At 65.4% G+C, this 26,686-nt stretch overlaps 2 protein-coding genes across 9 annotated transcripts; one reads left to right on the forward strand and one right to left on the reverse strand.

Annotated features, from left to right (window-relative positions):
- LOC115494852 (drebrin) lies at positions 1–8,469 on the forward strand. The gene is made up of 13 exons (XM_041715589.2): positions 1–150; positions 1,250–1,302; positions 1,378–1,490; positions 1,565–1,639; positions 2,071–2,205; positions 2,325–2,402; positions 3,123–3,274; positions 4,136–4,190; positions 5,678–5,752; positions 5,844–5,952; positions 6,023–6,882; positions 7,969–8,014; positions 8,103–8,469. The coding sequence occupies exons 1-13, from the start codon at positions 65–67 to the stop codon at positions 8,201–8,203; spliced, it is 1,938 nt and encodes a 645-aa protein (XP_041571523.2). The 5' UTR covers positions 1–64; the 3' UTR covers positions 8,204–8,469.
- Positions 8,442–26,173, reverse strand: RTKN (rhotekin). 8 transcript variants are annotated; one of them, XM_072927855.1, is made up of 13 exons: positions 24,713–24,839; positions 22,863–23,025; positions 19,549–19,742; positions 18,243–18,304; positions 18,042–18,095; positions 17,848–17,965; positions 16,428–16,652; positions 15,431–15,525; positions 13,859–13,965; positions 11,647–11,778; positions 10,521–10,680; positions 9,626–9,730; positions 8,442–9,123 (listed from the first exon to the last, which is right to left on the reverse strand). In XM_072927855.1, the coding sequence occupies exons 2-13, from the start codon at positions 22,944–22,946 to the stop codon at positions 8,849–8,851; spliced, it is 1,611 nt and encodes a 536-aa protein (XP_072783956.1). In that variant the 5' UTR covers positions 22,947–23,025; positions 24,713–24,839; the 3' UTR covers positions 8,442–8,848. The 8 variants fall into 8 exon arrangements, with proteins under 8 accessions (XP_072783956.1, XP_072783953.1, XP_072783955.1 ...); XM_072927852.1 differs by having other exon boundaries at positions 22,863–23,078; positions 24,713–24,813; XM_072927854.1 differs by lacking the exon at positions 24,713–24,839 and adding an exon at positions 24,551–24,674 and having other exon boundaries at positions 22,863–23,078.
- Between the last annotated feature and the right edge of the window lie 513 nt (positions 26,174–26,686).

The raw sequence follows: 26,686 nt of genomic DNA on the forward strand, positions 1-26,686 counted from the left end.
GGCACAGGGCGGCGGCGGCGGCCCCGGGATCGGGATCGGGATCGGGATCGGCCCCGGGATCGGGATGGCGGGGCCGGGGCTGGAGCGGTACCGGCTGGCGCTGCTGGCGGCGCGGGAGGACGTGGGGAACCCCCGGGCCGGGACCGACTGGTGAGAACGGGAGGGCGGGAACCGGGAATGGAGCCCGGGAACGGGGACGGAAGGGAGGACCGGGAACGGGGTACTGGAGTGAGGAGCCGGCACGGAGAACCGGGAACGGAAGAGGGGACCGAGACTGGGAACGGGCGCTGGGACAGGCGCCGCACGCAGCACCGGGAACGGGAGCAGGAACGGGCACCGGCACGGGCCACGGCGTCGGGGTTGGCCCGAGAAGCGCCGTTACCGGCACCGGGAAGGGGTTCCGGGCCGCACCGGGATCTCGGCCGGGGGGTCCCGGTTCGCGGGGGGGGGTCCCAGTACCGGGAGTCCCAACCGGTCTCGCCCCGTCCCTCCCGGTGCCTCCCGGTGCCGCCGGGCTGGGAGCGGCGGCGGCGCCGCCCGGGGGTGAGGCAGGACGGGCCCGGGGGGGGCTGCGGGAGTGGGGAGCACCCCGGGGTGCGGAAAGGGGGGTTCTGCCCCCCGCACCGTCCCGGGACGGTTCCGGGCCGGTCGCAGTTCGGTGCCGGTGTCCCCCAAAACTCCCATCCCGCGGTGAGAAGCGACGGCACCGGGGCTGATCGGCCTCGCCGTGCCCCGGTGTCACGGACCGCTGGCCGCCCGGGCATTGCCCTCTGCCCCGGGAGCGCGGCTGGAGCCGCTCCAGCGCCGGTTCCTCCCGGGCGCCGCCGGTTCCTCTGTCCCGCCATGCGGCGCCGCCGCCTGTCGCGACATGCCGTGACACGCGTGACGCTCCACGCGTGCCGCCGGACCGGAGCCACGCGGGAACAAAGAGGGGCAGAACCGCCGGGAATAGCCGGTGTGGCGGGCGAAACTCCCGCCGGGATGGGACCCCCTGAGCCCTCCCCGGGCCGGGCGGGGGTCCCGGTACCGGCGCACCGGGGGGGTCGCGGCGGGGGTTGTGCTGCTCCGCCGCTTCCCACGTTCCCATTGTCCCGGGGGCGGATGCTGCCGGCGGCACTTCCATGAATTCATGGCGGGCTGGTGGCACCGGGGGGTGCCCAAGCTTGTGGGGACCCCCACTTTATGTGACACCCGCTCTGACCCCCCACCTCGACCCCCACCCTCACCCCCTTTCTCCCCTCCCCTCCAGGGCTGTGTTTGGCTATGAGAAGCAGCACGACCTGAAGCTCCTGGATTCTGGAGGTACCACGAGCGACGCTGCCGGGGAGTATTTGGGGGGTCCCCCGAGTTTCCCCTCTGACCCCCCCGTTCTTACAGGCGGGGGGCCGGATGAGCTCGCTGGAAAATTCTCCGTGGGCAGCATCATGTACGGGCTGTGCCGTCTCCCCGATCCTGCCTCCGGTACCCCCAGAATCGTCCTTATCAGCTGGGTGAGTGTGTGGGGGGCAGCTCGGGGGGACCCCCGGGTGGGACCCCCCCAAACTGAGCGATGCTGCGGTGTCAGGTGGGGGAAAATGTACCGGAATCGCAGCGGGCGGCGTGTGCCGGGCACCTGCCGGTCATCCGCAGCTTCTTTAGGGTGAGTGTGGGGCACGGAGCCCTCGTGGGGTGCTGGGGGGGTTTATTGGGGTCCCCACCCGCACATTCCCCATTTCTGCCCCCCCTCCCCGTTCCCATCCCGCCGCCCCGACCTTTGCCTGTGCCCGGGCGCATTCCTGGCGCTGCTGACTCAGCCGCCGCTTTCCCAGTGCTCCCAGTCTTGGCCGCCGTGCCGGAGCTGTGGTTGGGATCCCTGCCCCCACCCCCAAATCCCGTCACGAGTGGGAGGGGGGTCCTGCCCCTCCCCATCCCCCCAAACAGCTCCCGCTGATCTGTCTGGGTCCGACATCTGGATCCGCTCCCACATCTGCCACGTCCGTGGGAATCGCGCCGAGATTCCCCGGGGAATGTGGGTCCACGCGGGTCGTGGGAGGGGTGGCACTGTCCCAACGTGTCCCGTGCCGGTGGCAGGAGGCCACGGCCGTGATCAGCGCCCGCCGGCCCGAGGAGGTGAGGGCGGAGGGGCTGCGCCGAGCGCTGGCCCGGCTGGAGCCCCCCGCCCCTCGCCCTCCCAGGAGGACCCCCCAGGACACCCCGGAGCTGGTGGTGAGTGGGGGTCTCGCTGAGCCCATGTCCCTGCGGGCATGGGGAGGGCACCTGAGGGGCGGGGGTCTCTGGGTGGGGGGTGTTGGGGGGTCCCACCCCGACCCCATTGTGCTCTCCAGGGAACCAACTACCGCAAGACCAACCCGGCGTTGGAGCTGCAGCGCACCCAGCGCGATTCCTTCTGGGAACAGGCTGAGGTGAGGGGCGGGGGGCTGGGGAGGGGCTGGGGGGTCCCCCGGGATCCTGGGGATGGGGTCACGGCTGCAGAGCTCAGTGGAACCAGTGCCGAGCTTGGTGGGGGTCCCAGTCCCGGTGTGGGGTGCCGAGGCTGGGACAGCCCCAGTGTGAAATGAGGGGAGGGGTCCCAGTCCCGGTGTGGGGTGCAGGGGGGTCCCGGTCCCAGCGGTCTGTGGGGGTCCCGCGGGGTGAGGGGGTCCCTGTCCTGGTCCCAGTCCCGGTGTGGGGTGCGGGGGGGTCCCAGTCCCAGCGGTCTGTGGGGGTCCTGGTGCTGATGCCGCAGGGGTCCCGCGGGGTGGGGGGGTCCCAATCCCGGTCCCGGTTCTGGTCCCGGTGCCGGTGCCGAGGCTGGGACAGCACCAGTGTGAAATGAGGGGGTGGTCCCAGTCCCGGTCTCGGTGCCGGTCCCAGTCCCGGTGCCGAGGCTGGGACAGCCCCAATGTGAAATGAGGGGCGGGTCCCGGTCTCAGTCCCTGTCCCGGTCCCGGTTCCGGTGCCGAGGCTGGGACAGCCCCAGTGTGAAATGAGGGGGGGTCCCTATCCCGGTGCCGGTTCCGGTGCCAGTGCCGATGGCAGCGGGACCCTGGAGGGATCCTAGCGCCGCTGCCGGTGCCGGGGCGGGTGAGATGCCGGTCCCGGTGCCGGTGCCGATCCCGGTGCCGATCCCGGTGCGTGCGCAGCGCGAGGAGCAGCAGCGGAAGGAGCAGGAGCGGCGGCGGGAGCGGGAGCAGCGGCGGCGCTGGGAACGGGAGCGCATGGAAGAGGAACGGCTGCAGGCGGCCGAACGGGAGCGGCGGCTGCAGGAGCGGGAGCGGCTCATCGAGGAGCGGCGGTGAGGGACAGCCCTGCCCCGTGTCCCCATCCCTGTCCCTGCCCCGTGTCCCCGTGTCCCTGTCCCAACCCCATGTCCCAACCCCGTGTCCCCATCCCTGTCCCTGCCCCATGTCCCTGTCCCTGCCCTGTGTCCCCATCCCTGTCCCTGCCCCGTGTCCCCATCCCTGTCCCTGTCCCAGCCCCGTGTCCCCATCCCTGTCCCTGTCCCAGCCCCGTGTCCCTGTCCCAGCCCCGTGTCCCCATCCTTGTCCCAGCCCCATGTCCCTGTCCCAGCCCCGTGTCCCCATCCCTGTCCCAGCCCCGTGTCTCCATCCCAGCCCCGTGTCCCTGTACCTGCCCCATGTCCCTGTCCCAGCCCCGTGTCCCTGTCCCAGCCCCGTGTCCCCATCCCTGTCCCAGCCCCGTGTCCCCGTCCCTGTCCCAGCTCAGTGTCCCAGCCCCGTGTCCCCATCCCTGTCCCAGCCCCGTGTCCCCATCCCTGTCCCTGCCCCGTGTCCCCATCCCTGTCCCTGCCCCGTGTCCCCATCCCTGTCCCACCCCCGTGTCCCTGTCCAGCCCCGTGTCCCCATCCCTGTCCCAGCCCCGTGTCTCCATCCCAGCCCCGTGTCCCTGTACCTGCCCCATGTCCCTGTCCCAGCCCCGTGTCCCTGTCCCAGCCCCGTGTCCCCATCCCTGTCCCTGTCCCAGCCCCGTGTCCCCATCCCTGTCCCTGCCCCGTGTCCCTGTCCCTGCCCCGTGTCCCTGTCCCTGCCCCGTGTCCCCATCCCTGTCCCAGCCCCCTGTCCCCGTCCCCACATCCCACTGGTGTTTCCCACCCGTGTCCCACCCTGTCCCGTGTCCCATTGCCGTGTCCCCGCAGGCAGGAGCAGGCGCGGCTGGACGCGGAGGAGCGGAGGAAGGAGCAGGAGCGATGGGTGAGGGAAGGGGGATGGAATTGGGGGGTCTCGGGGGGGTCCCGGGGGGATCGAGGGAGGTACAGGGGCTCCATCCCAGTAGGATCCAGGGGGTCCATCCCGGGGATTCTGGGGATCCCATCCCGGGGGTTTCAGGGGGTCCATTCGGGGGATTCAGGGAGTTCCAGGGGTCTGTCCTGGGGGATCCGGGGTGTCCATTCTATGGGATCCGGGGTGTCCATCCTGTGGGATCCGGGGTGTCCATCCTGGGGGATCCGGGGTGTCCATTCTATGGGATCCGGGGTGTCCATCCTGTGGGATCCGGGGTGTCCATCCCGGGGGATCTGGGGTGTCCATCCTGGGGGATCTGAAGGGTTCATCCTGTGGGATCTGGGGTGTCCATCCTGTGGGATCTGGGGTGTCCATCCTGTGGGATCCGGGGTGTCCATCCCGGGGGATCCGGGGTGTCCATCCTGGGGGATCCGGGGTGTCCATCCTATGGGATCCGGGGTGTCCATCCCGGGGGATCTGAAGGGTTCATCCTGGGGGATCCGGGGTGTCCATCCTGTGGGATCCGGGGTGTCCATCCTGCAGATCCGGGGTGTCCATCCCAGGGGATCTGGGGTGTCCATCCTGTGGGATCCAGGCTCCATCCCAGGGGATCCAGGCTCCATCCCCATCCCAGGGCTCCATCCCGGGGGATCCAGGCTCCATCCCAGGGGATCCAGGCTCCATCCTGGGGTATCCCGGCTCCATCCCAGGGTATCCAGGCTCCATCCCCGGGGATCCAGGCTCCATCCCAGGGGATCCAGGCTCCATCCCGGGGGATCCAGGCTCCATCCAGGGGGATCCAGGCTCCATCCCAGGGGATCCAGGCTCCATCCCGGGGGATCCAGGCTCCATCCAGGGGGATCCAGGCTCCATCCCAGGGGATCCATCCCAGGGGATCCAGGCTCCATCCCAGGGGATCCAGGCTCCATCCCAGGGGATCCAGGCTCCATCCCGGGGATCCAGGCTCCATCCCAGGGGATCCAGGCTCCATCCCAGGGGATCCAGGCTCCATCCCGGGGGATCCAGGCTCCATCCCGAGGGATCCAGGCTCCATCCCAGGGCTCCATCCCGGGGGATCCAGGCTCCATCCCGAGGGATCCCGGCTCCATCCCGAGGGATCCATCCCCGGGGATCCAGGCTCCATCCCAGGGGATCCAGGCTCCATCCCGAGGGATCCAGGCTCCATCCCGGGGGATCCAGGCTCCATCCCGGGGGATCCAGGCTCCATCCCAGGGGATCCAGGCTCCATCCCGGGGGATCCAGGCTCCATCCCGGGGGATCCAGGCTCCATCCCAGGGGATCCAGGCTCCATCCCAGGGGATCCAGGCTCCATCCCGGGGATCCAGGCTCCATCCCAGGGGATCCAGGCTCCATCCCAGGGGATCCAGGCTCCATCCCAGGGGATCCCGGTTCCATCCCGAGGGATCCGTGATTCCCATGGCTGCCGTGTCCCGCAGGAGCAGCAGCAGCGGGAGCAGGAGGCGGCCGAACGGGAGCGCGGGGGTCGCACCGGGCTCAGCGGGACGGCGGCCGTGAGTACCGGGAGCGGCTCCCTCGCTGTCCCCGTGTCACAGGGCCACTGTCCCTGCCCTGGTGGCACCGAGCTGACCCCCGTTCCCGCAGGAAGCCGCTATCCTGGTCTCCCAGCGCACGCAGAACCCCCGGGAATTCTTCCGGCAGCGGGAGCGTTCGGGGTCCGCGTCCGCATCCCCCGTGCCCGGCAGCACCCCCGGTAGTGCCAGGGAAGGGTTGGGGGGCACGGGGGGCTCTGGGGATCCCCGCTGACCCCTCGTCCCCTCCAGGTGCCCGCCGGCCCTTCCTGCGGTACCAGCGCAGCCTGACGGAATCCGCCTTCATCTTCCGCCGGCCGGAGCCCCCCCAGACCCCCCAAACCGGCACCGCCGGGGGGGCACCGACCCCCAACCCCCGCCGGCCGCCGCCGCCTCTGCCCCCCGGCCCCGCGGGGACAGGGACAGGGACACCCCAGGGTGCCACCAGCGGCACCCCCGCCAGCCCCGTGGGGAGGGGCACCCCTCTCTCTGCCACCCTGGGGACCCCCCCCAGCCCAGCCCGAGCAGGGTCCCCCCATGCCACCAGTCCTGTGGGGACGGGGACACCCCAGGGTGCCACCAGCGGGACCCCCCCCAGCCCCGTGGGGACAGGGACCCCACCATGTGCCACCCTGGGGACCCCCCCCAGCCCACCCCGAGCAGGGTCCCCCCATGTCACCGGTCCTATGGGGACAGGGACCCCTCCCCCTGCCCCCCCAGGAAGCCCCCCCAGCCCTGTGGTGACGACCACCCCCCAATGTGCCACCACGGGCACCCCCTCCAGCCCCCTGGGGACCCCCAATTTTGCCACCACCAGTTCAGGGTCCCCCCCTGCCATGTCTGTGCCCCCTCCCAGCCCCCCCCTGGATAAAGAGGGGTCCCACCCGGACACCCCCCCCCTCCCCAGCCCCCCAGCATGGCAATCTTTGGGGCCGCTCCTTGAGGATGTCCCCAGCCCGCGGGAGGGGTCCCCAATACCCCCGGCCGGGCCCCCCCTGCACAGCCCCAGCCCCCCCCGGCCCGGGCAGGATTTGGGGCGCAATGGAATCGGGGGGCACGAGTTGGGGGGGGGCTGGGAGGCCCCCTGGGAGCCGGGACCACCCCCTGGGCAGGTACGGGAGTGGCTGGGGGCGATGGGGGAAATGTGGGGGACTGGGACGGAGTTTTGGGGGGTTGGGGGCGATGGGGGCTGGGGGTGATGGGGGCGATGGGGGCTGGGAGGGGGTTTTGGGGTATTGTGGGGCTGGGGGCGATGGGGGAAATGTGGGGGCTGCAGGTTTTGGGGTATTGTGGGGCTGGGGGCGAGGGGGGAAATGTGGGGGCTGAGATGGGGTTTTGGGGGCTGGGGGTGATGGGGGAAATGTGGGGGCTGCAGGTTTTGGGGTATTGTGGGGCTGGGGGCGATGGGGGAAATGTGGGGGGCCGAGATGGGGTTTTGGGGTATTGGGGGGTTGGGGGTGATGGGGGAAATGTGGGGGCTGAGATGGGGTTTTGGGGTATTGTGGGGCTGGGGGCAATGGGGGAAATGTGGGGGGCCGGGGTGGGATTTTGGGGTATTGTGGGGCTGGGGGTGATGGGGGCACGGGGGTTGTGGGGGACTGCAGGTTTTGGGGTATTGTGGGGTTGGGGGGAATGAAGGCTGGGGGAAATGTGGGGGGCTGAGATGGGGTATTGGGGTATTGTGGGGCTGGGGGTGATGGGGGCACGGGGGCTGTGGGGGGCTGCAGGTTTTGGGGTATTGTGGGGCTGGGGGTGATGGGGGAAATGTGGGGGGCTGAGATGGGTTTTGGGGTTTGGGGGGCTGGGGGCGATGGGGGAAATATGGGGGCTGCAGGTTTTGGGGTGTTGTGGGGCTGGGGGTGATGGGGGAAATGTGGGGGGCTGAGATGGGGTTTTGGGGTATTGGGGGGTTGGGGGTGATGGGGGAAATGTGGGGGCTGCAGGTTTTGGGGTATTGTGGGGTTGGGGGCGATGGGGGAAATGTGGGGGGCTGAGATGGAGTTTTGGGGTTTGGGGGGCTGGGGGCGATGGGGGAATGTGGGGGCTGCAGGTTTTGGGGTTGGGGGGTTCTGACGGGGGTCAGGAGGGGATCACAGCACCCTGGGAGAGGGAATGGGGTGGGGGTCGCGATGGGGAGTGGGGTGGGGTCCCCCGGCCGGGGGTGCAGAGACCCCTCAGGCCCCTCCCGCTCTCTGCAGGGGGACGAGCCCGGTGAGAGCCTCGTCCTGCACAAAGCCACGCCAGGTACCCCAAAACCCCCCCGTGACACCCCCAAATTCCCCAACACCCCCTCAAACCCCCCCACCCCATCTCACCCCCTCTCTCCCCCCAGGCTTCGCGCTGCTGCTGGCCCGGGACGCCCCCCACCCACCGATTTTGGGGGGCCCCAACCCCCCCACCGAGGACGAGGACCTCTCCCCCCATGCTGTGTAGCGGGGGGGTGACCCCAGCACCTCTTTTTGGGGTGGGGGGTACCCCCTATGGCATCACAGCACCCCCCCAGCACAGCGTCACCCCCCACCTGCACCCCAAAAGAGCAGCTTGGGGAGGGGGGAGCACCCCAAACCCCCCCCCCCGCTGGTGGCAGCACAACATAGGAGGGCACAGCCCCCCCCCCACCCGGGCACAGGGACCCCCACGCCCTCCCCCTCCCCCAAAATCGCACACAGCAGCCGTTAAATAAATTTTAATGCAAATTATTAGTGAATATTATTAATTGGGGAGGGGGGGTGGTGTCCCCCCTCCCTTAGAGGTGAGGGAAAGCAGAGCTGGGGGGGCTCTGTGTGCCCCCCGGGTTAGACCCTGAGCACCCATCCTGCGGTGGGGAGGGGTCCCCAGCACCCACCCTTATTGGGGGAGGGGGTCCCCAGCACCCACCCTTATTGGGGGAGGTGGGGAAGGAAACCCCCCCCCCTTTTTGGAGTTTAGCCCTGAGCCCCCCCAGCGTGGGGAGGGCAGAAATTCCAGTTTCTCCCCAAAACCAGAAGCAGGGAGCCCCCAGCCCCCCACAACCCCCTCTGGGAGGGGTGTTGGGGGGTCCATCCCCCTTGTCCCCCCACCCCACCGAGCACTGGGGGGTCACACCCGGGACTGGGGGGGCCCCGGGCTGCTGCTGCCACTGCTGGAGGAGCTGGAGTGGGGAGGTTTTGGGGGGCCCCCCCGACCTTTTAGGGTGCTGAGCCGGGCGTCCAGGGATAAAGTTCGGGGGCGACCCCTCCGAGGGGGGCTGGGGCTGCGCAGGGGGGGCCCCTCAAACAGTGACACCCACGGGGGGGGCCCCGGGGCGCGGGGAGCCCCCCGGTGCCGTGCCAGGATGTCGGTGACCGCCGCGATGTCATCCGAGGGGTCAATAGCTGTGGGGAAACGGGGGGGTCACCGTGGGGGAGCCCCAAACCCCCCCATGGACCCCCAGCTGCTGCACAGTGGGGTGGGGGGTGTGAAAGACCCCCATACACACAACCCCCTAACCCCCCGTGGGTTCCCCTCGCAGGATATGGGGGTCGCTTCGCTGCCCCCCACCAATCCTCATGGATATTCTGGGGGTGCTGTGGCAGTGGTGGGGGGTCTCTGGGGGTCCCCCCGTGTGCCCCCCATCACCTGTCGCTGTAGTAGGAGCTGAGCAGAGCGCGGATCTCGGCTGAGACGTTCTCCTGCAGCAGGAGCCCCTCGCCTGGGGGGTTCCCAGGGGGGCCCGGCGGGGCTGGGGGGTGCGGGAGGGGATTGGGGGGCGCAGAGAGGCAGGAGAGAAATGGGGGGACAGAAAGGGGGGACAGCAGAGTTAGGGAGCGAGCAGAGAGCAGAGAGGGGGAGACAGAGCAGAGCCCCCCCAAAAGAACCCCCCAAAACACCACTCACCGGTCTGGTGGTACAGAGAGCCCTGAGGGGGCAGCGGGGCCGGGGGGCGGCGCGGGGGCGGCTCCTCGATCCGCATCAGCTCCTCACAGCACTGCTTCCACTGCGCTGGGGGCACAGCGGGCATGGGCACGGGGACCCCAAAATCCCAGGATGGGCACAGCGGGCATGGGCACAGGGTCCCCCAAATCTGGGATGGGCACAGGGACCCCCAAATCCGGGATGGGCACAGGGGGCATGGGCACAGGGCCCCCGAATCCGGGATGGGCACAGCGGGCATGGGCACAGGGACCCCCAAATCCCGGGATGGGCACAACAGGGATGGGCAGAGAGCCCCCCAAAATCCCGGGATGGGGACAGTGGGGGGATGTGGCGCAGAGCGCCCCCGAAATCCCGGATTGGGCACAGCGGGGATGGGCACAGGGACCCCCGAAATCCCGGGATGGGGACAATGGGGGGTGAAGGGCATTCCCACAGGGATTTTGGGCACTCCCACAGGGATTTTGGGCACTCCCACAGGGATTTTGGGCATTCCCACAGGGATTTTGGGCACTCCCACAGGGATTTTGGGCACTCCCCCAGGGGTGAAGGGCATTCCCACAGGGATGAAGGGCATTCCCACAGGGATTTTGGGCACTCCCACAGGGATTTTGGGCATTCCCACAGGGATTTTGGGCATTCCCACAGGGATTTTGGGCACTCCCACAGGGATTTTGGGCACTTTCACAGGGATTTTGGGCATTCCCACAGGGATTTTGGCCCTCCCACAGGGATTTTGGGCACTCCCACAGGGATTTTGGGCACTCCCACAGGGATTTTGGGCATTCCCCCAGGGACTTTGGGCACTCCCACAGGGATTTTGGCCCCTCCCCAGGTCGGGGGGTCCCCGGGGGCTCACCCAGGTCGCAGAGGTGCTGCCCGAAGGCTCGCAGCCAGCGCTGGGCCTCGGCCGCGCTCTCGGCCAGCAGCGCGTGGGTCACCTCCTCCCCGCCCAGCCGGTTGGTGACCGCCACCCCGGGGGGCTGCCCGCGGGCATCCAGCGCCCGCACCCGCGTGTCCTGCGGCACCGTGGGGCTGGGAGCGCAGCCGGGACCCACAGAGACCAGAGCCCACAGACCCCATAGACCCCATAGAGCCCAGAGACCCACAGAGCCCAGAGCCCACAGACCCCATAGACCCCATAGAGCCCAGAGACCCACAGAGCCCAGAGCCCAGAGACCCCACAGACCCCATAGAGCCCACGGAGCCCAGAGCCCAGAGACCCCATAGAGCCCAGAGCCCAGAGACACAGACACCCCACAGACCCCACAGAGCCCAGAGACCCACAGACCCCATAGACCCCACAGAGCCCAGAGATCCACAGCCCCACAGAGCCCAGAGACCCACAGAGCCCAGAGACCCCATAGACCCACAGACCCCATAGAGCCCAGAGACCCCACAGCCCCACAGAGCCACAGAACCCACAGCCCCACAGAGCCCACAGAGCCCAGAGCCCACAGACCCACAGCCCCACAGACCCCATAGAGCCCACAGCCCCACAGACCCAGAGAGACACAGAGCCCAGAGACCCCACAGAGCCCAGAGACCCACAGAGCCCACAGAGCCCACAGAGCCCAGAGACCCACAGAGCCCAGAGACCCAGACACCCCACAGAGCCCAGAGACCCCACAGAGCCCAGAGCCCACAGACCCACAGCCCCACAGACCCCATAGAGCCCACAGCCCCACAGACCCCACAGACCCCACAGACACCACAGAGCCCACAGACCCCACAGACCCCACAGACCCCACAGACCTCAGAACACCCCATAGACCCAAGAGCTCCTCATAGACCCCAGAACATCGCATACACCCCACAGACCCCATAGAACCCAGGATGCCCCATAGACCCCAGAACCCCCCACAAACCTCAAACCACCCCGAGTCCCCCACTGTCCCCCTTTCTCCCAGCACCCACCAGGCCCCCATGTCCCCTCCATCCCCCATAACCCCCATAACCCCCCAGTGTCCCCCGTGTCCCCGTACCTTGGTGACAGCGATGGTGAGGGTGGGCTCCTGCCCTGCCTCGGCCTCGCCAGCGCTGCCGTAGCAGAGCAGCCCAGGGCCCCTCAGGACGCAGAACAGGGGGGTCCCGCTCGGCCCCTCAGCCCCTGGAGCCTGTCCCGAGACCCCCGGAGCCATCAGCACCCATGGGTGACACCACAGCACCGGCGTGTCCCCCCCATTTCTCCACCCACTCCATTATCTGTGTCCCCATCTCCATCCTTGTCCATCCCCAACGCTGTCCTTGTTCCTGTCCTTCCCCCTGTGCCTGTTCCCATCCCCATCCTGCCCCCATTCCTGTCCCTGTCCCACCCTTGTCCTCATCCCCATTCCCATTCCCATCCCTGTCCCTGTCCCTGTTCCTGTCCCTGTCCCTGTCCCTGTCCCTGTCCCTGTCCCTGTCCCTGTCCCGTCTCCATGTCCATCCCTGTCCCATCCCCTTCTCACCCCTTTCTCCACCCCAATCCCATCCCTCATCCCATCCCACCCTCACATCCCAATCCTATATCCCGATCCCCCCTCACCAGTGGCTGCAGGGTCTCTGTTCCCACAGGGATGTTCATCCAGCCCATCCCTCTATCCCACACCTTTCCCCTTCCCAATCCCATTTCCTCTATCCCATTCCCTCACCTGCAGCCCCATTGTCCCTGTCACTGGGGGGTGTTAATACATCCGGTTCCCCTATATCCTATTTCTATATCCCATCCCTATATCCCATCACTATATCCCGTTCTCTATCCCATTTCCCTATGTCCCATCCTTACATCCCATCCCTATGTCCCATTTCCTTATAAACCATTTCCCTATATCCCATTCCTCTATCCCATTTCCCTATATCCCATTTTTCTATCTCATTTCCCTATACCCCATTTCCCTATATCCCACTTCCCCATATCCCATTTCCCTATATCCCATTTCTCTATCCCACCCCTATATCCCATTTCCCTATATCCCATCTCCATATCCCATTTCCCTATATCCCACCCCTATATCCCATTTCCCTATATCACATTTCTATATCCCATTTCCCTATATCCCATTCTCTATCCCATTTCTATATCCCATTTCCCTATATCCCATCCCTATATCCCATTTCCCTATATCCTATTTCCCTGTATCCCATCCCCATATCCCATTTCCCTATATCCCATTTCCCTGTATCCCATTCTCTATCCCATTTCTATATCCCATTTCCCTATATCCCATCCCTATATCCCATTTCTCTATCCCATTTCCCCATATCCCATTTCTCTATCAAATTTCTATATCCCACTTCCCTATATCCCACCCCTATATCCCATTTCCCCATATCCCATTTCCCTATATCCCATTTCTTTATCCCATTTCCCCATATCCCATTTCCCATTATGCCATTTCTCTATCAAATTTCTATATCCCATTTCCCTGTATCCCATCCCCATATCCCATTTCCCTATATCCCATTTCCCTATCCCATTTCCCTATATCCCACCCCTATATCCCATTTCTCTATCCCATTTCCCTATATCCCATCCCTATATCCCATTTCCCTATATCCCATTTCTATATCCCATTTTCCCATATCCCATTTCCCCATATCCCATTTCCCTATATCCCATTCTCTATCCCATTTCCCTATATCCCATTTCCCTATCCCATTTCCCTATATCCCACCCCTATATCCCATTTCCCCATATCCCATTTCCCTATATCCCATTTCTCTATCCAATTTCTATATCCCATCCCTATATCCCATTTCTCTATCCAATTTCTATATCCCATTTCCCTATATCCCATTTCTCTATCCCATTTCCCTGTATCCCATCCCCATATCCCATTTCCCTATATCCCATTTCTCTATCCCATTTCCCTATATCCCATTTCCCCATATCCCATTTCCCTATATCCCATTTCCCTATATCCCTTTTCCCTATATCCCATTTCCCTATATCCCATTTCCCTATATCCCATATCCCATTTCCCTGTATCCCATCCTCTATCCCATTCCCTCACCTGCAGCCTCAGTGTCCCTTTCACCATGGCAGAGTCAATAAACCCCATTTCCCTATCCCACCCCGCTCTCCCTCTCCGGTGCCGTTCCCGGTGTCACTCCCGGTGCCCTCCCGGTGCGCTCCCGGTGCCCTCCCGGTGCGCTCCCGGTGTCCCTCCCGGTGCGCTCCCGGTGCCCTCCCGGTGAGCTCCCGGTGTCCCGCACCTGCAGCCGCAGTGTCCCGGTGGCCGCGGCGGTGTCCATGCAGCTCGGCCGGGCCGCCAGGCGGCAGCACATGCGGCCATAGAGGGGCACCCAGCCGGGGCTCTGCTCTGGGGGGACACAGGGGGACACAGGGGGACAGTGACCCCAAACACACCCAAAACACACCCAAACCCATCCTAAACCCACCCCAAACACACCCCAAACCCACCCCAAACCCACCCTAAACACACCCCAAACCCACCCCATACCCACCCCAAACCCACCCCAAATCCACCCCAAACCCACCCCAAACCCACCCTAAACCCACCCCAAACCCACCCCAAACCCACCCAGCCGGGGCTCTGCTCTGGGGGGACAGGGGGGACAGGGGGGGACAGTGACCCCAAACACACCCCAAATCCACCCCAAACACACCCAGCGGGGCTCTGCTCTGGGGGGACACGGGGGGACAGGGGGGACACTGACCCCAAACACACCCTAAACCCACCCAAACCCACCCTAAACCCACCCCAAACCCACCCCAAACCCACCCAGCAGGGGCTCTGCTCTGGGGGGACACGGGGGGACAGGGGGGCACAGTGACCCCAAACCCACCCCAAATCCACCCCAAACCCACCCTAAACCCACCCCAAACCCACCCAAACCCACCCCAAACCCACCCAGCTCGGGCTCTGCTCTGGGTGGGGGGACACTGACCCCAAACCCACCCCAAACCCACCCCAAACCCACCCCATACCCACCTATACCCACCCTAAACCCGCCCCAAACCCACCCAGCCAGGCTTTGCTCTGGGGGGACACGGGGGGACATGGGGGGACACTGACCCCAAACACACCCAAACCCACCCCGAACCCACCCTAAACCCACCCTAAACCCACCCCAAACCCACCCTAAACCCGCCCCAAACCCACCCCAAACCCACCCAGCCGGGGCTCTGCTCTGGGGGGACACGGGGGGACACGGGGGGACACTGACCCTAAACCCACCCCAAACCCACCTGGCAGGGGCTCTGCTCTAGGGGGGACATTGAGGGACAGTGACCCCAAACCCACCCAGCAGGGGCTCTGCTCTAGGGAGGACATTGAGGGACCCCCATACCACCCTGACCCCAAAATGCCGCAGATGGGAGCAGCCCCATTGCCCGAGTTACGGGGTGCCACGGGGTGCTCTGTGGAGTTTTGGGGTGTTACAGGTTGTTATAGGGTGCCACAGGAGTTATAGGGTGCCACAGTGTGTTATAGGGTGTCACGGGGTGTTTAGGGGTGCTACAGGGTGTTACAGGGTGCCACAGCGTGTTATAGGGTGCACGGGGTGTTTAGGTGTCCCACAGGGTGATTTGTGGTGTTATGGGGTGTTATAGGGTGCCACGGGGTGTTTAGAGGTGTTACAGGGTGTTGTAGGGTGCCTTGGGCTGTTATAGGGTGTTATGGGTTGTTTAGGGGTGCCACGGGGTGTTTAGGGGTGCCACGGGGTGTTTAGGGGTGTTACAGGATGTTTAGGGGTGCCATAGGGTGCTATAGGGTCCCCCGGGGTGTTCTGGGGTCCCCCGGGGAGTTCTGGGGTCCCACTGACCGTCGGCGGCGATGACGAGGTCGTGGGTGCGGAAGCCGTCGTGCACCTGCGCCAGGGACAGCGCGGCGTGTGCCAGCAGCTGGAACCGGGGACACCTGGGGACACCAGGGACAGGGGACATCGGGGGTCACAGGGACACCAGGGGACAGGGGGACATTGGGGGACAGGGGGACACTGGGGGACAGGGTGACATCAGGGGGTCAGGGGACATTGGGTGTCACAGGGACACCAGGGGGTCAGGGGGATAGGGGAACATCAGGGGGTCAGGGGACATTGGGGGTCAGGGGGACATTGGGGGTCAGGGGGACATTGGGGGACAGGGGGACATCAGGGTGTCAGGGGGACATTGGGGGTCACAGGGACACTGGGGGACAGGGGACATTGGGGGTCAGGGGGACATTGGGGGTCACAGGGACACCGGGGGACAGGGGACATTGGGGGACAAGGGGACATCGGGGGGGTCAGGGGGACACCAGGGGACAGGGGGACATTGGGGGTCACAGGGAGATTGGGGGGTCAGGGGACACTGGGGATCAGGGGGACATTGAGGGTCAGGGGGATATTGGGGGTCAGGGCAGGCACAGGGACACCGGGGGACAGGGGACATTGGGGGTCACAGGGACACCGGGGGTCAGGGGAACATAAAAGGTCAGGGGGACATTGGGGGGGTCACAGGGACACCGGGGGTCAGGGGACATTGGGGGTCACAGGGACATTGGGGGTCAGGGGGACATTGAGGGGGTCACAGGGAGTTTGGGGGACAGGGGACATCGGGGGGTCACACGGACACCAGGGGTCAGGGGGACATTGGGGGACAGGGTGACATTGGGGGACAGGGTGACATCAGGAGATCAGGGGGACACCGTGGGGGATTTGGGGGTGCCAAGGAGGATGGGGGGGTCTGGGGGCACAGAGGGGGGGACATGTGACACACAGGGCAACACACAGGGGGACATGTGACACACATGTGACACACAGAGGGATATGTGACACTCACGGCACGCCGGGCGGCGGCAGCAGCAGTGCCCCGGTGCTCCCGGTGCCCGGGGGGCTGCCGGGCCCCCCGTCCATGGCCGCCCGTGCCCGGCGGCCCGAGGAGCGGCCCAGGGAGGTGCTGAGACGTGTCGCCAACTTTTTGGGGGTGCTGCCCTGCGCCCCCCCGGCCGGCAGCCCCGCGCTGTACAGCTCCACCTTCAGCTCGAAATCGGGGCCCGCCTCCGAGCTGGGGGGGCACGGCGGGGTCGGTGCCACCCCACGGCAAGGGGGGACACGGCAAGGGGCACAGTGGGGCAGGGGTCACCCCCAGGGGTGGGCAGGGGTCACCCCCAGATGGGGAATGAGGGCCCCAGACTGGGATCAGGGGTCCCCTGGATGGGGACAGGACTGGGCAGGGGTCCCCAAGTCAGGGTGGGTGGTGGCAGGGGTCCCATGGTGGGGGGCACTGGGACTGGGGGGGGGTGTGGGGGTGATCAGGGGTCCCATGGGTGGGATCAGAGGTCCCATGGGGGTGTATTGGGGTACTCAGGGGTCCCATAGCGGGGTGCCAGGGTCCCAAGGAAGGGGGTGGGTGGTGTTTGGGGGTCCCATGGGAGGGATCAGGGGTCCCATAGGGGTGTACTGGGGTGCTCAGGGGTCCCATGGGGGTGCTCAGGGGTCCCACAGAGAGGCTCAGGGGTGCCATGGGGTGGATATGGGGGTGTCAAGGGGGTGTCAAGGGTCCCATAGGGGGGTGCCAGGGTCCCGGGGAGAGATGTGGGGGTGTTGGGGGTCCCATGGGAGGGATCAGGGGTCTTATGGGGGCCTACTGGGGTGCTCAGGGGTCCCATAGAGAGGCTCAGGGTCCCATGGGAGGGATCAGGGGTCCCATGGGGGCGTATTGGGGTGCTCAGGGGTCCCATAGCGGGGTGCCAGGGTCCCAGGGAAGGGGGTGGGGGGTGTTTGGGGGTCCCATGGGAGGGATCAGGGGTCCCATAGGGGTGTACTGGGGTGCTCAGGGGTCCCACAGAGAGGCTCAGGGGTGCCATGGGGTGGATATGGGGGTGTCAAGGGTCCCATAGTGGGGTGACAAAGTCCCAGGGAGGGGTCTGGGGGTGCTCAGGGGTCCCACAGGGAGGCTCAGGGGTGCCATGGGGTGGATATGGGGGTGTCAAGGGGGGTGCCAGGGTCCCATAGGGGGGTGCCAGGGTCCTGGGGAAGGGGGTGGGGGTGTTGGGGGTCCCATGGAAGGGATCAGGGCATATCGGGGTGCTCAGGGGTCCCACAGAGAAGCTCAGGGTCCTATGGGAGGGATCAGGGTTCCCATAGGGGCGTATTGGGGTGCTCAGGGGTGCCATGGGGTGGATATAGGGGTGTCAAGGGGGGTACCAGGGACGCAGGGAAGGGGGTGGGGATTTCGGGGGTCCCGTGCCCCCCCTCACAAGAGCACGGCGCCCTCGAAGCAGATGTCGGTGAGGGTCCTGTCCACCAGCACCGTGGGGGTGTCGTGGATCTCAGCCCCCACCTGCAGCAGCAGGAACACGGCACAGCGGTGCAGCTCTGGGTGGGGGGGGACAGCGGGGGTCACAGAGGGCACTGCAGGGAAAAGGGGGGACCCCAGCACCCCAACACTCACCCCCTTTATTCCTGAAGTACTCGGTGTCTTTCCACATCAGCGGGATGCGCAAATCTGAGGGGGGTGGGAGGGCAGGAGCGGGGTGAGACCCCCTGAGACACCCCCAGCCCCCCACCCAAATTGCAGATGGTGCTGTAGGGAGGGGGGGCAGGCAGAAAAGATGGGGTTCCCCCTCCCCAGAGCCCCACAGCCCCCCCATACCTGAGATGCAGACGGTGCCACGGCACGGCACCCGCTCAGCCCCGGGCCCGCCATCCGAGGGGCTGCGGGGGGACGGGAGGGGTTCAGCAGAGCTCCCCCGACATTTTTGGGGTGCTCCCCCCCCCCCACCACGTTTGGGGTGTCCCCTGGCAACACACCCCCAGTGCGTGTTACTCTGGGTTTCCCCGTTCCACCCAAATTTTGGGGTGTCCCTCACTCCTGTAGCTCCCCCCCTCCACAAGGGTCTCTCATCCCACCCACAGGTTTTGGGGTGTCCCTCACTGCCGTGTCCCCCCAGGTTTTGGGGTATCCCTCACTGCCGTGTCCCCCATGTCCCCCCAGGTTTTGGGGTTTTTGGGGTGCCCCTCACTGTCCTGTCCCCCATGTCCCCCCCAAGTATTGGGGTTTTCCCTCACTGCTGTATCCCCCATTTCCCCCCAGATTTTGGGGTGTCCCTCACTGCCGTATCCCCCAGATTTTGGGGTGTCCTTCCCTGCTATGTCCTCCATGTCCCTCCAGATTTTGGGGTTTTTGGGGTGTCCCTCACTGCCATGTCCCCCAGATTTTGGGGTGTCCCTCACTGCCTGTCCCCCAGATTTTGGGGTGTCCCTCAGCGCTGCAGACCCCCAGGATCCCTCATCCCATCTCCTGGCTTTTAGGGCTCCCCTCACTGCCGTGTCCCCCATGTCCCGCCAGGTTTTGGGGTTTTTGGGGTGTCCCTCACTGCCGTGTCCCCCCAGGTTTTGGGGTGCCCCTCACTGTCCTGTCCCCCATGTCCCCCCAAGTTTTGGGGTTTTCCCTTACTGCTGTATCCCCCATTTCCCCCAGATTTTGGGGTGTCCCTCACTGCCGTGTCCCTCAGATTTTGGGGTGTCTTTCCCTGCTATGTCCCCCATGTCCCTCCAGGTTTTGGGGTTTTTGGGGTGTCCCTCACTGCCGTATCCCCCCGGGTTTTGGAGTGTCCCTCACTGCCGTATCCCCCAGATTTCGGGGTGTCCCTCCATCCTGCAGACCCCCAGGATCCCTCATCCCATCTCCTGGCTTTTAGGGCTCCCCTCACTGCAGCGTACCCCATGTCCCCCCAGCTTTTGGGGTGTCCCTCACTGCCGTATCCCCCATATCCCCCCAGCTTTTGGGGTGACACCCCCCCTCACAGAACCCTCAAACCCCCTCCCTACATTTCGGGGACCCTCACCACCCTGTGGCCTTCTCCATTCCCCCTCCACCCTGGGCTGCTCCATAGGGTGCCCTCCCCACCTTGGGGCACCCCCAATTCCCTCTGTGATCATTTTTGGGGTTCACTCACCGCCGGGCCCCCCTCAGCCGGGCCTCCTGGCGCCGCTGCAGCTCTCCCCCGGCCGCGACCACCCTGGCATCGCACAGCACCAGGGTCTTGGTGGTCTCCAGGGCCTGCTCGGGCCGGCTGCAGGCCGGGAGCAGCCGCCGGGCGCCCTCACGTACCCGCAGGGCCCGTTCCAGGGCCCGCTGCAGCTCCGGCTCCTGGGAATGACAGATTTGGGGGGTCAGGGGGTCCCCAAAACCCCTCTGCACCCTCAGGGCCTGGTCCAGGGCCCGCTGCAGCTCTGGTTCCTGGGAATGACAGATTTAGGGGGTCAGGGGGTCCCCAAAATCCCTCTGCACCCGCAGGGCCTGCTCCAGAGCCTGCTGCAGGTCTGAGTCCTGGCAATGACACATTTGGGGGGTCAGGGGGACCCCAAAATCCCTCCTGCACCCGCAGGGCCCGCTCCAGGGCCCGCTGCAGCTCCAGCTCCTGGGAATGGGGACATTTGGGGTCAGGGGGTCCCCAAAACCCCTCTGCACCCGCAGGGCCTGCTCCAGGGCCCGCTGCAGCTCCGGCTCCTGGGAATGGGGAAATTGGGGGGTCAGGGAGTCCCCAAAATCCCTGCCACACCCACAGGGCCCGTTCCAGGGCCCGCTGCAGCTCTGGTTCCTGGGAACGACAGATTTGGGGGGTCAGGGGGTCCCCAAAACCCCTCCCGCACCCACAGGGCCCAGTCCAGGGCCTGGTCCAGGGCCCGCTGCAGCTCTGGTTCCTGGGAATGACAGATTTGGGGGGTCAGGGGGACCCCAAAATCCCTGCCACAACCACAGGGCCCATTCCAGGGCCTGCTGCAGCTCCGGCTCCTGGGAATGGGGACATTTGGGGGGTCAGGGGGTCCCCAAAACCCCCCTGCACCCGCAGGGCCCGCTCCAGGGCCTGCTGCAGCTCCAGCTCCTGTCAATGACATATTTGGGGGTTCAGGGGGTCCCCAAAACACCTCCTGCACCAATAGCACCCACACCAGCTCCGGCTACTGGGAATGGGACATTTGGGGGGTCAGGGGGTCCCCAAAATCCCTGCCACACCCGCAGGGCCCGCTCCAGGGCCCACTGCAGCTCCAGCTCCTGGCAATGACAGATTTGGGGGGTCAGGTGGTCCCCAAAATCCCTCTGCACCCTCAGGGCCCTCTCCAGGGCCCGCTGCAGGTCTGGCTCCTGGCAATGACACATTTCGGGGGTCAGGGGGTCCCCAAAATCCCTCTGCACCCTCAGGGCCTGCTCCAGGGCCTGCTGCAGGTCTGGGTCAGGGCAATGAGCACATTTGGGGGGTCAGGGGTTCCCCAAATACTTCCCGCACCAATAGCACCCACACCAGCTCTGGCTTCTGGCAACAGGGACATTTGGGGGGGTCAGGGGGTCCCCAAAATCCCTCTGCACCCACAGGGCCCGTTCCAGGGCCCGCTGCAGCTCCGGCTCCTGGGAACGGGAATATTGGGGGTCAGGGGGTCCCCAAAATCCCTCTGCACCCTCAGAGCCTGCTCCAGGGCCTGCTGCAGCTCTGGGTCCTGGCAATGGGAACATTTGGGGGGTCAGGGGGACCCCAAAACCCCTCTGCACCCGCAGGGCCCGCTCCAGGGCCCACTGCAGCTCCGGCTCCTGGGAATGAGCACATTTCGGGGGTCAGGGGGTCCCCAAATCCCTCTGCACCCCCAGCAGCTCCGGCTCCTGGGAATGGGGCACATTTCGGGGGTCAGGGGGTCCCCAAATCTCCTCCCAAACCCGCAGCAGCTCCGGTTCCTCCCACATTTGGGGTTCGGGAGGGTCTGAGGGAAATGTGGGGCTGGAGCACCCCACAACCCAACCCCCCCAGTCATGCCCAGGCCCTACACACACACGGGGGGGTCCCACATAATTTGGGGGGGCCCAGCCCCGTGCCCTTAGGGGTTCCAGCTGCACCCACACATCGTGCTCCCCATAGATTCACCAGGCACCCCACAAACGCCTCGTGTACCCCACAGGTTTATCATGAAGCACATAGGGAATCTGTGAACCCAAAAACCAGACAGTGCACCCCACAAATACGGCAGAGCCATGCACCCCAGAGATCCATACTGCACCCCAAAAAACACATAACTAATCTCACAGATCCATCCTCCACCCCAAAAAACACATCCCTCATCTCACAGACCCATCCTGCACCCCAAAAAACACATCTCACACCCCACAGACACATCCTGCACCCCAAAAAACACCTCCCTCACCCCACAGACCCCCCAAAAACCACATCCCTCATCTCACAGATCCATCCTGCACCCCAAAAAACACATCCCTCATCTCACAGATCCATCCTGCACCCCAAAAAATACATCCCTCACCCCACAGACCCCCCAAAAAACACATCCCTCACCTCACAGATCCATCCTGCACCCCAAAAAACACATCCCTCACCCCACAGACCCCCAAAAAACCACATCCCTCACCCCACAGATCCATCCTGCTCCCCAAAAAAACACATCCCTGACCTCACAGATCCATCCTGCACCCCAAAAAACACATACCTAATCTCACAGATCCATCCTGCGCCCCAAAAAATCACATCCCTCACCTCACAGACCCCCCAAAAAACACATCACTCACCCCACAGACCCATCCTGCACCCCAAAAAACACATCCCTCACCCCACAGATCCATCCTGCACCCCAAAAAACACATCCCTGACCTTACAGATCCATCCTGCACCCCAAAAAACACATCCCTCATCCCACAGATCCATCCTGCACCCCAAAAAACACATCCTACAACCCACAGATCCATCCTGCACCCCAAAAAATACATCTCACATCCCACAGACCCCCAAAAAACACATCCCTCACCCCACAGACCCCCAAAAAATCACATCCCCCACCCCCCAGATTTACCACACCGCCCCAAACTCATCCTACACCCCACAGATCCACGGCGCACCCCACAAATCCCCAAAAAATTCACCAAAAACCCCCAAATTTCCCCCCCAACCCACCTTCAGCCCCCCCAAATCTTTCCCGGTACCTCCGGCTCCTCCATCCCCCCCGCCCCTCTAGTGACGTCATCACCTCTAAATAACCCCCCCCTCCAAAAATGGGGAGCGGGAGCCCCCCCAAAATCGTCCCACTCGTGGTTTTGGGGGGCTCCTCATGGGGTGAATCCTTTTGGGGTGAGGGGCCCGTTCCATTTTTACCGGGATCCCCCCCCCACCCCCGGAGCCCCCGGACCCCGGTCCCCGGGGTCCGGGGGCTCCGGGGGTGGGGGGGGGTCCCCAAATTTGGATTTAGGGAGTGGGGGGTCCCCCAAAATTCCCACCTGGATGCTGGCGGCGATCTGGCGGATGTAGAGCAGGTTGAGATCCTCCAGGATCCGCAGCCGGCGACCCCCCCCAACCTCCATCGAGACCCCCGGGACCCCCCCCAAATTATTTTGGGGGGTTCCCCCAAAGCCCCCCGAGGGGTTTCAGCCGCATCCAGCGCTGGGGGTGTAAAGGGGGTTCGGTCAAAACCCCCCCAAAACCCTCACCACGTTCTGTACCGAGAAAAATGGGATTTTTTGGATGGAATTTTGGGGGGAGGGGGGAGAAATTTGGGCTCCTCCCCTGGAATTTTTTTTTTGGGGGGGGGGGGAAGTTGTTGGGTGTCCCCCAAATGGCCGCCCCCTCGCAGGGAACAAGGGGGGGACTGTGCGGGAAAGGGCAGCGGGGGCGGCGGGGAGGGGGGTGGGGATGGGTTTGGGGGGGCAGGGAGGGGTGGAGGAATTTTGGGGGGTGAGAGGGAGAAGATTTGGGGGGAGGGGGGAAAGGGATGGGGGGTGGGGGAGGGTTTGGGGATAAGAGGTGCAGGGGGTGGTGGGATGGGATGAGGAGTGCAGGGAGAGGCAAAATGGGGTGCAGGGATGGCAAAATGGGGTGCAGGGTTTGGGGACATGATGGGGGAGGTTTTGGGGGGCAGGGAGAGGATTTGGGGCAGGGAGGGAATGTGGGGTTTGGGGTGAAGGGTTTGGGGTGCAGGGTTTGGGGTGAGGGGGGTTCAGGCAGGGAGGGAATGCAGGGATTGGGGTGCAGGGTTTGGGGTACAGGGAGAGGATTTGGGGCAGGGAGGGAATGTGGGGTTTGGGGTGCAGGGTTTGGGGTGCAGGGTTTGGGGTGGGGGGGTTCAGGCAGGGAGGGAATGCAGGGATTGGGGTGTAGGGTTTGGGGTGCAGGATTTGGGGTGCAAGGAGAGGATTCGGGCAGGGAGGGAATGCAGGGTTTGGGGTGCAGGGTTTGGGGTGCAGGGATTGGGGTGCAGGGTTTGGGGTGCAGGGCACAAGAGGAGAGGTGCAGAAAATGGGGTGCAGGAGACAAGATGGAGTGTAGGGATGGGAAAAGGGGGAGTAAGGTTTTGGGGGCAGGGGAGGGATTTGGGGGATGGGGAAATAGATGGGGCGCAGGGTTTGGGGTGCAGGGAGACGATTAGGGGCAGAGAGGGAATGCAGGATTTGGGGTGCAGGGAGAGGATTTGGGGCAGGAAGGGAATGCAGGGTTTGGGGGGCAGGGTTTGGGATGCAGGATTTGGGGTGCAGGGAGAGGATTTGGGGCAGGAAGGGAATGCAGGGATTGGGGTGCAGGGATTGGGGTGCAGGGTTTAGGTTTGGGGTGCAGGGATTGGGGTGCCGGGTTTGCGGTGCAGGGTTTGGGGTGGAGGATTTGGGGTGCAGGGTTTGGGTTTGGGGTGCAGGGATTGGGGTGCAGGGTTTGGGGTGCAGGGTTTGGGGTGCAGGGTTTGGGTTTGGGGTGCAGGGTTTGGGGTGCAGGGTTTGGGGTGCCGGGTTTGGGGTGCAGGGTTTGGGTTTGGGGTGCAGGGTTTGGGGTGCAGGGTTTGGGGTGCGGGATTTGGTGTGCAGGGTTTGGGGTGCAGGGTTTGGGGTGCGGGGTTTGGGGTGCAGGCAGAGCACGGGGTGCAAATTTCGGGGTGCGGGGGCGGGAAAAGGGGTGCGGGGAAGGGACGGGGGGGCGGCACCGTGAGCCGGGGGTGCGGGACGGGGCTCCGGGAACGGCGCTGGAGGAGGGGGCGGGGGAGGAACGGGCGGGGTCCGGTGCGGGGGAGGCGGCGAACGGAGCCCCGGTAGGGCCGGACACCGGCACCCCTTCTCCCCCCACCCTTCCCCGCCGTTCCCGGTACCTCCGGCCGCTCCCGCTCGGCCGCGATCGCGCACAGGAAGCGGCGGCCGCCCCCGCCCCGTGTCCCGCCCCGTGTCCCCCGTTCCCCGTGTCCCCCCCTCCCTTCTCCCAGGAGCCGCCTCCGTGTCCCCCCCACCCCCCTCCCCGCGGGGCTCCGGGACACCGGGAACGGCCGTGGGGCGCCTCCTGCTGGGGGGAAAACCGCCGTGACACCCCCGGGAGCACCGGGACCCCCCGACCCCACCGGAGCCCCCGTGGGGAGCCGGTACCGGGGGCTGGGACCCCCCCCCCCGAGTGAACCGAGACCCCTCGGGATGCACCGGGACGATCCCCCCAAGGGTACCGAGACCCCTCAGATTGTGCCCAGACACCCCCGAGCCAACCGGGAGCCCCCCAAGTGACGCCGGACAGCTGAAAGATGGGGACCCCCCCCTTATTCACCGCAACCCCCCCCAAGTCGCCAAATCGCCACCTCAAGATGCACCGACCCCCCCTCAAAATTCACTGAGACCCCCCAATAGGCACCGGAGCCCCCCGAGTTTGGGTAGAGCGGGTGAGCTGAGACCCCCCCCCAGTACACCAGGACCCTTCAGTGGGACTGTGGGGACCCCGGGAACCCCCAAAACGCAGGGGGTGAACTGGGTGAACTGGGTGAACTGGGTGAACTGGGTGAACTGGGCACCAAGACCCCCCCCCCGGTGGGCACTGGGACCCCCATAAAGCTGCCAGGACCCCCCCCACAAGCGCAGCGGTTTTGGGGTGAACCGGGACCCCCTAAATGTCCCCTGTGCCCCAATCCTCCTGTCCCCTCCCCGACCCCAAATCCCTCCCAGTCGCTCCCAGTCGCTCCCAGTCTCTCCCAGTCCCCCCCATCCCCGCGGGGGGTCATTCCCGCTTTACCGGATCCCACCGGAATTCCCGGCTGGGCCGGGGCAGCGGGACGGGCTGGGGGGTGCCCGGGGGGCAGGGAGAGGCCGTGACCGCCCCCGTGGCTTGGTTCCCGGTGCTGCTCCCGGTGCTCCCGGTACTCCCGGTACTCCCGGTACTCCCGGTGCTCCCGTACCTCCGCGGCCGGGGCCGGTGGGCAGCAGCAGCCCCGGCGCAATTCCATGTCCAGCGCTGACCCCCGTGGCACCGTGCCGCCGCTCCGTTCGTCCCGCCGGAACATTACCGGGGGTCCCGGTGGTCCCAGGGGTCGCGGGGAGTTCGGAGGGTTCGAGGCACTCCGGGATCCAGACGTTTCTGGAGGGTCCCGGTGCTCCCGGGGGTCTTGGGGGATCTCCCGGGGGGTGCCGGTTTTCCCGGTGTCCCGGTGTCCCGGGGGTTCCCGAGGCCGCGGCAATCCCGGGATTCTGGAGCTCCCGGTGCTCCGGGAATGTGCGGAGGGGGTGGGTGACAAGGGAATCCCGGTGTCCCGAGCCTCCGGTGCGTTTCCCCGGTGTGGAACACCGGGATGGACGCACGGGGGGACACCGGGGTGGCTCCTCCCGGTCGCGGCGATCGGTGCCGGCGGCTCCTGGCACGGGCGGGACAATGGCCCGGGGGGACGGGGGGGGGTCCGTGTGACATCTGCCAGCGGGTGACATCCCCGCGGGGCTGCCCCACGCGTGTCCCCAAAGGGAATCCCCAAAATCCCGCAGCGGGAAGGCGGGAAAGGGCCCCCGGGGATGTCGTGGTGGGAATTTGGGGGGTTTGGGTGGATATTTGGGATATTTGAGTGGGAATTTGGGGGGTTTGTGTGGATATTTGAGGGGTTTATGTGGATATTTGGGATATTTGAGTGGGTATTTAAGGGGTTTATGTGGGTATTTGGGATATTTGAGTGGGAATTTGGGGGGTTTGGGTGGGTATTTGGGATATTCGGGTGGGAATTTGGGGGGTTTGGGTGGATATTTGGGGGGTTTATGTGGATATTTGGGATATTTGTGTGGATATTTGGGGGGTTTGTGTGGATATTTGGGATATTTGAGTGGGT

This window comes from Taeniopygia guttata, chromosome 4 (assembly GCF_048771995.1).
Source record: "Taeniopygia guttata chromosome 4, bTaeGut7.mat, whole genome shotgun sequence".
In the NCBI taxonomy this organism is placed as follows: domain Eukaryota; kingdom Metazoa; phylum Chordata; class Aves; order Passeriformes; family Estrildidae; genus Taeniopygia; species Taeniopygia guttata.